Source organism: Furipterus horrens, unplaced genomic scaffold (genome assembly GCF_987537825.1).
Source record: "Furipterus horrens unplaced genomic scaffold, mFurHor1.1.pri manual_scaffold_7, whole genome shotgun sequence".
NCBI lineage: Eukaryota > Metazoa > Chordata > Mammalia > Chiroptera > Furipteridae > Furipterus > Furipterus horrens.
Genome location: NW_028327177.1, coordinates 126,549,075 through 126,559,329, shown reverse-complemented (window position 1 = coordinate 126,559,329; position 10,255 = coordinate 126,549,075). Strand labels below are relative to the sequence as shown.

At 48.5% G+C, this 10,255-nt stretch overlaps 1 protein-coding gene across 1 annotated transcript; it reads left to right on the top strand.

Annotated features, from left to right (window-relative positions):
• The first annotated feature begins 3,703 nt into the window (after window positions 1-3,703).
• Window positions 3,704-9,938, top strand: EOMES (eomesodermin). Its single transcript, XM_090283030.1, has 6 exons — window positions 3,704-4,578; window positions 5,575-5,729; window positions 6,375-6,496; window positions 6,955-7,113; window positions 7,198-7,259; window positions 8,015-9,938. The coding sequence occupies exons 1-6, from the start codon at window positions 3,704-3,706 to the stop codon at window positions 8,751-8,753; spliced, it is 2,112 nt and encodes a 703-aa protein (XP_090139156.1). The 3' UTR covers window positions 8,754-9,938.
• The last annotated feature ends 317 nt before the right edge of the window (window positions 9,939-10,255 follow it).

Sequence of the window (10,255 nt, the reverse complement as noted above, 5' to 3'; positions counted from 1 at the left end):
CCCTGTGACAGCCAAATAGTTCTCAGTTTTGCTTTTGAAAATATGAATGCTCTCACAATGGTTACCTTTAAAAGGAAGGAAGAGGTAAAGAGTTCATTCACCTGGCCTGGCTGGCAATCACTGTGTCATCAGGGTGAGACAGTGGCATGAAGTTGGTATTACTGCTTAAGACAACAGGGCAGAGATCCTTAATAGGCTCACACACAGGCTTGGCCTTGGTTTCACTGTGGCCATCAAAGGGTCCTGCTTGCTCCATCTCAGGCTGAAAGGTGCAAGATTTGAGTTAATCCAGCCAGCATTTGGGTCTGAGGTTCCAAGGGGTCTCCACGTTTCCTCCCCAATGTTGATGTTTTTGTTCAGTGTATTCCAATACACTGTCAGTTGAGCCACATAAAACCAGGCACCTTTCAATAAATGTCTCATTTGGATTTCATGAAGCTTGGGGTGTAATTGAAATCAAACAGCAAACAGGCTGGAAGGCTCTGTTATTTGCCCACCCAATCTAAGGAGGGTGCTGCCTGACATGTTCCCTGAAACCACTGCCTTTAGATTTCTTTTCTTTTCTTTTCTTTTCCTATGCCTGGAAAGGTGCCTTGGATTTTTTAAAGTGCGGCTGGAACATGTGAAAATAATATTCATGTCTCTTTCCCTGGTTATAAGTAAAATTGAGCCAGCAAAAGAAGAGCCCACTCCAAGTAGGAAGTCACAAATTTGCTCATCTATAACTCTTTAGGCACTGGAACTAGTATATTCTATATGTAATAATAAAACTGTAATTAGTTAATTAGTACAGAAGAACCATTAAATGAGATTTCTTTATATCTATGCAGTCCAAAAATAATAATAATAACCCTTTTTCATTATATTTTTAAAAGGTTTTTGTAATATATGTTTATAGAATATGATCTAAATTGTGTATGTATTTTTCCTGTTCCAAAAATCCTGAGTCCCAGGACAGTTTTGTAGAGCCTGAATTTTGATTCTTTCTCTTTGTTTCTCCATCTGTAAAATGGGTAAAAGTTTGGATGAAATAACCCCTATATCGGTGAGGTGGGGAGAGAAAAACTGCAGTTTCTTGCCCCAAGAATCAACACTAGTCCTGATTACACATACCATGTCCACATATATTTAGTAATTAAGCAGCACTCCGAGTGGACCCGCGCGTTTCAAGAGCTTGCTCTGAGGCTGGAATAAAATCAGCCCTTTCTGGTGTGGCGCGGGGGACAGCTGGCCCGCGTTATTTGCGCCAGAGTGGGTCCGAACGAAGCCTGTTGCCTCCGATGGCACTTTGCCACGCTCAGCGCTTCCCTGGCCGCCTCGAAAGCAATTTGAAGGGACACCAAGGCCCGCTTTCTCGCTGCGATAAAGCGCAAAACTGCTATCTACCCGCCCTCCGCCACCCTGTCTCCAAATAATGTGAGATTGGATCTCACCCCTACTTTTTCAGCAAACACCCTGAAGCTCAAGGGTAATGTGGAAGAGCCAACTAGTGTAACCAGGATCCCCTAGCCCTTGGCTGCGTCGCCAAGCCATCCCAGCCGCTCGACCCCTTCCTTTCCTTGCTCTCGAATCCCCTTCAGCGAATCTCCACTTTGAAAATCATGAAGTCTACAAAAGCACAAAGGACGTGCAAAGTTCAATTCTTCAAGCCTTCCCCGGGTCAAAATAAAACAAAAACCGGGGAGTGGAGGTGACGGTGGGTCACCAGAATAGAGGCACGCCAACCCGAACCAAACTGGTGGGACGAAATGCAAGGAGCGCAGGACTGGGCGCGCTCAGGTCCCCTTTCCAGGGATCAGCTCAGGGGCCACTCTGGCCAGGAACCACGGGGCCCTCGCCCCGACTCACTCACTTAACTTGCTCCCTCCCCCTGGCTGGGCTTTAACACGGGAAACCTTCTCACGCTCTGTTTTCACCAACACGAAAAACTGGTAAAAGCCCAGAAGCGTCTGAGCTGCATTTACGACCGACCGTCTCTCTCTCTAACCCAGACGTGCCGTGGTTTGAACCTAGCTGAGGCAACTCGAGCCGTTCTGCACCAGCGTGAGAGCTCAACAAATCCCGCGTTCGCCTCATCTGTTGTAGGGGAAGAGTTTCCCGTGTGATCGCGTTCGGCTGGGGAAGCAGAGTCCCGGCATCTCAGTCGGAAAATGCGCTCCCGGAGCGATTACAAGCAGCGTCTGTAATTGCTTATTAACAGCGAATATTCAGGCCTCTCCTGATCAGCAAGGAAACTTGCCCCATCCCCCGTAATAATAAAACAATAAAATATGACGGCACCACTCTTGACTCTACTATCTGCGGAACGCAGGGGAAAAACAGGCAGCTGGGGCAAAAGGGTTTCATTCAATATCAAACTGATTATTTCACTAATTATTCTACCTTCTGTGTTGCTCCGTGGAGGAGAGGCTCAGGGAATCTTAACCGTGAGGCTGCTGGGGAACCTTTGTTTCGCGGTGTCAGGCGCAGCTGACGATGGGGTGGGGGAGGATCTGGGATTCAAGGAAACTGAGCGGCTTGGATTTTAAATTGTGGGGAGTAAAAGTGATTGCCCCTGGAAGAGGGCATGTCGGCCTGGGATGTGGGCGTTCCTAGGATCCCACACCACCGGGGCTTCTGATTCGTGAGCTGAGGGCTCCGGTCCTCAAGGATGGCAGCGTGCACTCGCCGTTCCCCGAACCCCAAAAGCCGAGTGCGAGGTTCCTTCCACAAATCTTTCCCACTTTGTAAAAGTATGGCATCAAACAAAAATGGTTCGTGTGTGTGTGTTGAAAGCCAAGAAGTCATCTCCCATCGAGAGAGGAAAGTGCGCCTAAAGTTACAGCCCCTGACTAGGAAAGAGAGTTCGATTGGGCCTTTCTCCGACCCGCCCGAGATCCCCACCCTCAGGGACCAGGAGACCTCGCAAGCCAACTTGCAAAGCTTTCCTCCCTCTGGGCCTCTGAAACCTGCTCCCGCCCCCGCAGTTTTCTCTCAGAGCGCGGGGATGAGGTCTGTGTCAAGAATGGACCACGCTACAGAGACCCCAAACGCTGTTCCCCTAAACTCTGGGGAAATACAGACACCAGAATTGATTCTCACAGCAGGACAGAGTCTAAAAAAAAAAAAAAAAAAAAAAAATCAAACTAAAGGAAAAGGAAAATAAAGTCACAGGCGACTTGATCCAATTAGTACATGCCTAATTGAATTAGTGTCACTTCCATCAGCCAATAGGAGGGTCCCGGGACTGCGGGGCCGCGAAGCCCCTCCCTGGCTGCACATATATAAAGCAGCCAATGACAACCTGCAAGTTTCCAAATGGTCAACTTGACCGATAGCTTGGCAGTCAAGAAGGGCAGAAAGGCTAGCGCTGGTGGGTGGATGGGAACAGAGATCCGAGTCCTCTTCTTCCTGGGTGTGAGTGTGGGAAGTAGGTGGGGGTCCAGAGAGGCTAGAAGGGCGGCTAAGAAAAGAAGAGTGCTTCTCGATCAATTTCCACCTCCTACCTTTCAAACTCAGTGTGCTTTCCTTTCGGAAAAGACGCTGGGTTCAGTACGCTCGAGAGCGCCTTAGCTTGCTCGCTTGTAGCCAGGTGGGTAGCCCCGGCACCGGAGGAAGGGGAAGTTACCTTCCCCTCGGAAGAGGGCGCTGGCTCCCCCATCCTGCCCTTATAATAAGGCCGCAGGGAGGAGAGGAAATACTGCCGTCTGCGCTCTGTAAAAGCATGCAGTTAGGGGAGCAGCTTTTGGTGAGCTCGGTGAACCTGCCTGGCGCGCACTTCTACCCACTGGAGAGTGCGCGAGGCGGCGGTGGCGCGACCGCCGGCCACCTCCCCGGCGCGACCCCCTCGCCTCAGAGGCTGGACTTAGACAAAGCGCCCAAGAAGTTCTCAGGCAGCCTCTCGTGCGAGGCAGGGAGCGGGGAATCTGCAGCCTCCGGCGCGGGGGCCCCCGCGGTCATGCTCAGTGACGCCGACGCCGGGGACGCCTTTGCCAGCACCGCGGCAGTGGCCAAGCAGGGGCCCCCGGACGGCCGCAAGGGCTCCCCCTGCGGGGAAGAGGAACTGCCATCAGCCGCGACTGCCGCTGCTACTGCGGCGGCCGCCGCCACCGCGCGCTACTCCATGGACAGCCTGAGCTCGGAGCGCTACTATCTCCAGTCCCCCGGGCCTCAGGGCTCCGAGCTGGCCGCGCCCTGCTCCCTCTTTCCGTACCAGGCGGCAGCCGGGGCGCCCCACGGATCTGTGTACCCAGCTCCCAACGGGGCGCGCTACCCCTATGGCTCCATGCTGCCCTCCGGCGGCTTCCCAGCAACTGTGTGCCCACCCGGGAGGGCGCAGTTCGGCCCGGGAGTCGGCGCGAGCAGTGGCGCGGGCGCAGGCGGAGGCGGGGGAGGCGGCCCGGGAGCCTATCAGTACAGTCAGGGGGCTCCGCTCTATGGCCCGTACCCCGGGGCAGCAGCCGCGGGTTCCTGCGGAGGATGGGGGAGCCTGGAGGTTTCTGGTTCCAGTTTACGTGCCCACGTCTACCTATGCAACCGGCCTCTGTGGCTCAAATTCCACCGCCACCAAACCGAGATGATCATTACGAAACAGGGCAGGTGAGCGCAGCGCGGAGGGGACTGGGGCACGAGGGGTGGACCGTGAAAGTGTGGACCTGAGGAAGCCCGGGGATGCACTTTGCCTGGAAAATGTTTTTCGCGAGCAGTAAGTGGAGACGCCGCATCTCCAATTCGATGTCCTTCCCTTACGTTCAAGGGCGGTTTGTGCTGGGTGCTAATGTTACGGCTGCGTCCTCCCTCCCGTTACCCTTACCTGGAATGACGAGGAGGGGGCGGAAATAGAAACTGAGGCTTGTCCACAAAGCTGGAATTACTAGATTCGCCTGTTCGGCGGTTAGCTGCTCCCTGCTTGCCCAGGAGGAACAGGGGATGGGAGGGAGGTGCAAGGGTTGGCCCCCTGAGCGCAGTAGATGGGCTCCCGCAGTTTTAGGCGCCAGGGTCTCCATGGGGCGCCTCCGGAGCATGGGCATGAGGACCAGAGCCCGGGCGTCGGAGGCTTGGTCCGGGTAGTTGGTTCGGCAGGCCCGGGAGCCAGACTTGGCTGGAGAGGGAGAGAAAGTTCTGATACACGTCCAGCCTCACAGTGGTTACCGCTGCGGAAAGTGCGGGGTGCTGAGAGGGACTCTCAAAAGGGACTTCTAACCTTACTAGTAGAATTGAAAAAAATTTTTTTACAAAAACAGCTTAATGTTGTCCTCTGATACTTGTACGTGTAAAAATTAATGACTTCACATTGTGGAAAACAAATGAATAAGCATCTTTAAAAGTAGAGAACTTGAGTGGGGAGATGGCATAGAAACACGTGACTGGGAAATATTGACTTGGGGGCAAATTATTTTGGAAAGGGGATGGTCAAAGAGTTGCCAACCTAAAAGTATTTTACATAGTAAGGGCCACTTTAATGGTTTTCTGTTCGTTCTGTAGACTTCTAAATGTCGTACACCCAACCTACCCCAGGTGTCCTCGAACCTGGCCGAGTACGGGCCTGCTCGGGGTGATTTAAGTCGCTTCTCCTGGCTCTATTCCCTTGCACAGGCGCATGTTTCCTTTCTTGAGCTTCAACATAAACGGACTCAATCCTGCCGCCCACTACAACGTGTTCGTAGAGGTGGTGCTGGCGGACCCCAACCACTGGCGCTTCCAGGGGGGCAAGTGGGTGACCTGCGGCAAAGCCGACAATAACATGCAGGGTGAGGAGTGAGGAGGCCCGGGCAGGGAGGGGAGGTGGGGAACCCTTGACACAAGCGTTTCTCCCCCACCGGGAACCTGGAGGTGTCAGCATGAGTTTCTTTGTCTCTATTGTTTGACTAAGGGAGAGAATTGCTAAGTCAGATTTCTTGCTTACCCCAACATATAGAACTTTAACCCTAACCCTACTGCAGCCTTCCGGCCTCTGCGTTTGAGAAAAGAATGCTCACGAATTGTCATAAACTCTCTGGGTGGCACTTTAATCTTCACTTGAGAAAGCCCTCCCTCCCAAGGTTGAGCCCACCCATAAAAATGCAACCATTTCCATCAGATGTTGTCCTTCCAGCTTTATTCGAACTACGTGAGGCATCCCCTGTTGGCTCCATTTTTATATTTTGGGGTACTGTTAAGAAAAGCACCTTGTCCAAGGAAAGCTGTGGAAGTACAGGGGGCCCTGGAGGAGGTGGGGTTGGGGTATCAGTGGAGTCCAGATGGTCTCCATTGGCCTTCTTAAGCAACTAGTGCTGGGGAGATTTGTGCTGTACGTCCTACTTGCCCATAGCTAACAAGACATCCCCCCCCACTACCCTCCATTTGTAAACAGCGCTATATGCTTGGGTTTTGTGTTTTGTTTCATTTTCTCTTAGGCAACAAAATGTATGTCCACCCAGAATCTCCTAATACTGGTTCCCACTGGATGAGACAGGAAATTTCCTTTGGAAAATTAAAACTCACCAATAACAAAGGCGCCAATAACAACAACACTCAGGTAGAGTGACAGAGGAAGGGGTGTCTTCTGGCTACAGATCTCCTTTCTAACAAGTTTCCATACTCATATTTGCAGTGTTAACCTGTCTGCTAGCCTGTCTCTGGTGTGTGTGTGTGTGCGTGCGTGTGTGTGTGTTTTCTTTTGACCTTTCCATTTTCACTTTCTTACTGTGTTTCAATAAGTGAGTTGACTGTTAGGAACAGAAATACAGAAATCTTTTGAGGACTTAGAAAACCAAGAGGAAAAAGTGTTTCTGAAATACACACGCTCGACTGTGTTTTAACTTCCAAAAATGGCAATGATAAGACCTTAACAATGGTAATAGAAAAAGATAGCTGTTGGTGGGAAGCAAGCAGAAGTCCCATTCCAAAACATGTAGTTGGTTAAAATCACCTACTTCAGTTGAACCTTTAAGAGAGACTTTCAATTTGGCCACTCTATTCCTGTACCATTTCCAGATGATAGTCCTACAGTCTTTACACAAGTACCAACCACGACTGCACATTGTTGAAGTTACAGAGGATGGCGTGGAGGACTTGAATGAGCCTTCAAAGACTCAGACATTTACCTTCTCAGAAACGCAGTTCATTGCCGTGACAGCCTACCAAAACACTGATGTGAGTGTCCCAAATATCCCAAGACTCTCAAAGCTAGGTACAGTGTGATAAAGCACTCAACCACTATTTTTCTCCCTTATCTAGATAACTCAACTAAAGATTGATCATAACCCTTTTGCAAAAGGCTTCAGGGACAACTATGATTCGTAAGTGCTGCTGTTATTCATACTTGCATGTCATCTTTGAGCAGGACATTCATAATCAGACACATTCCTGAGATCATATTCTAGAAAAAGCTTTCATGCTTGTAATTTGTACCTTTTTTTTTTTTTTTTTTTTTTTTTTTACTAATCTTGCTTTAGAATTTTCACAGAAGGGTTTTAATTTCTAAAGAAATGTTAAGGGCTTGAAAATGAGGAACTTTTTTTTTTTTACATTTAAGTGGAGATCTGAAATTTTCATAATCTGCATTTACATACCTTTCCATTTAATCCAACTATTTTATCCTCTCAGAAGCAACTATTATTGCTCCCCTCTTTTTTTCCCTTTTACATAAGAAAAACCTGAAACTAAGAGGATGTAATTTTCACATCAACAGCAAGGCTCTGCAAATGCCTTTTAAATTTGGAATTCCTCATACCACCACCAGCATTCTCAGGGAAAGTTGCTCTGAGTTCCTCAAAGCCTAAGACTTGCAAAGGTGGATTTTCTATAATTTAAATACTGAATGCCTGGGAGGGAACTATTTCCTATGTGGTGGGAAATTTTTTCTGATGAGCCAGCCAAGAGTCCAGTTCAAATGGGCCAGGGTATCGCCTACCTCCAGCTCTCCACACCAACAGACCAGTGCTTCCAACACAGAGTCCAGTACGCGATACTTTTTCATTTCTGGGAATTTGGTTTGTTTGGGGACAACATTAGGGTTTTTTTTTTTTTTTAAGTGTTTCTCTTTATATTGTAGCATGTACACGGCTTCAGAAAATGACAGGTTAACTCCATCTCCCACGGATTCTCCTAGATCCCATCAGATTGTCCCTGGAGGTCGGTACGGCGTTCAGTCCTTCTTTCCGGAGCCCTTTGTCAACACTTTACCTCAAGCCCGATATTATAATGGCGAGAGAACCGTGCCACAGACCAATGGCCTCCTTTCACCCCAACAGAACGAAGAGGTGGCCAACCCTCCCCAGCGGTGGCTTGTCACACCTGTCCAGCAACCTGGGACCAACAAACTAGACATCAGTTCCTATGAGTCTGAGTATACTTCCAGCACCTTGCTCCCATATGGTATTAAATCCTTGCCCCTCCAGACATCCCATGCCCTGGGGTATTACCCTGACCCGGCCTTCCCTGCAATGGCAGGGTGGGGAGGTCGAGGTTCTTACCAGAGGAAGATGGCGGCTGGACTCCCATGGACCTCCAGAACAAGCCCCCCTGTGTTCTCTGAAAATCAGCTCTCCAAGGATAAAGTCAAAGAAGAAATTAGCTCTTCCTGGATAGAGACACCCCCTTCCATCAAGTCTCTGGATTCCAATGATTCGGGGGTATACACCAGTGCTTGTAAGCGAAGGCGGCTGTCTCCCAGCACCTCTAGTAATGAAAATTCTCCCTCCATAAAGTGTGAGGACATTAATGCTGAAGAGTACAGTAAAGACACCTCAAAAGGCATGGGAGGGTATTATGCTTTTTACACAACTCCCTAAAGAGTTATTTTAACCTATAAAAATGAGCTAAGTTTTTGCGGATGGACTTGGTGGTCTTTTTTGTTGTCTTCTTTGCCTAGGTTGCCAAAAAGATGTTTGCCTTCCACCTTGATGCATCCTGTTCTGTGCAATTCTCTAAAAGAAGGTGCCAAAGCTTTTTGATTGCTGCAGGTAACTGAAACAAGCCTAGCATTTTATTTTTCTTTCTAAAATAAAGTTCATGGAGGACTTGACAGTTTTAAAATTTGAAGGTTATTCAAGGTTCTGGATTTATTTATTGGAAACACTAAATGTTCAGAGAAAAGGGATGTGAAGATTGAGTGAGTGCTGGGTGGTATCAAATGAGTTGAAAGCTTTGGTTCTTATTTCTACAATATTTTTCAGTCTGTAAGCATATAGAAGCCCAGAATCGGTAAGGTATTTTGCTTTTAGAAAAGAGGGGCTGGTCCTTAAACTTCAACAGGGGACTTTTTGCTCTTACCTTCTGCTAGGGACAAAAGACATTGGGCCTGGGAGACAAGAAAAACTTGTGAAGGTACTGGTTTTATCCAATTGATTCCTCCCAGGCTTTCAGAACAAGCTATTTTTGCCCCAGTTCAGGATTGCCTCACTTGCTAGGCCTCTGCCATGTGCCTGGGGGGCTCATAAGGCTCGGGAGAGGACAAAAGAGGGAGTCACCCCCCCCCAAAAAAAAGAAGAGAGAAAGAAAGAAAGAAAAAAAGAAAGTCAGAAAGAGGATAAAGAAATTTAAAGTGTACAGTTGTGTGTGGTTAGATACACTGTAGAATAATGTGGAATATATTGTACAAATTGTCTACATAGGTGTCTGAGATTATGTAAAATTGGTGCTTTGGCTTTGAAAAGAATTTACAGATCACCTAACAGCAGCTGCAGGAGCACGGAGGGGTAGTTTCTCTCCTCATCCTCCTGCTTCTATTTGGGAATATTCTGTTTATTTTTAAAATAGTTAAGAATGTATTCAGCTACTCTGTACTTAACTTGAACCCATGTCTAAGGAAAAGTCCTATCTCATCCTCTTCCTCTGCCATCCCCACTACCACCCAACTTGGTAATGTGAATTAACTAAAACCTCATGCCACAGCTCCTATAGACTTTTTAGAAATCTTGGATTTTTATGTACAGTCTTAGTCATTTTTAAAAAATAAATGTGGTTCATTAAGGGAACAGGCATAGCTCTGTCTTCTGTACTGTGGGTTCTAATCTAAAGATCTTACTTTGCTTCCTCTTTCACCCTTCTCCGGGCATGAACACTGACCCACCAGCCCTTCTCCCTGCCATGGAAGGCTCTAGAATCTCTATATGGACATTGCAGTCATGAGGGGATGCTTTTTATCTTTTTCCCTCGAACACGAATGGGAGTATTTCCTCACCCCCCTGGGAAGTCTGGACACTGGGTATTGGGACTGGAGGGTGGAGGTTGCCCCCATGCAAGATTGCCTGCCTACACCAGGCTAATCCAAACCTGGAAAAAAATAGGCCCC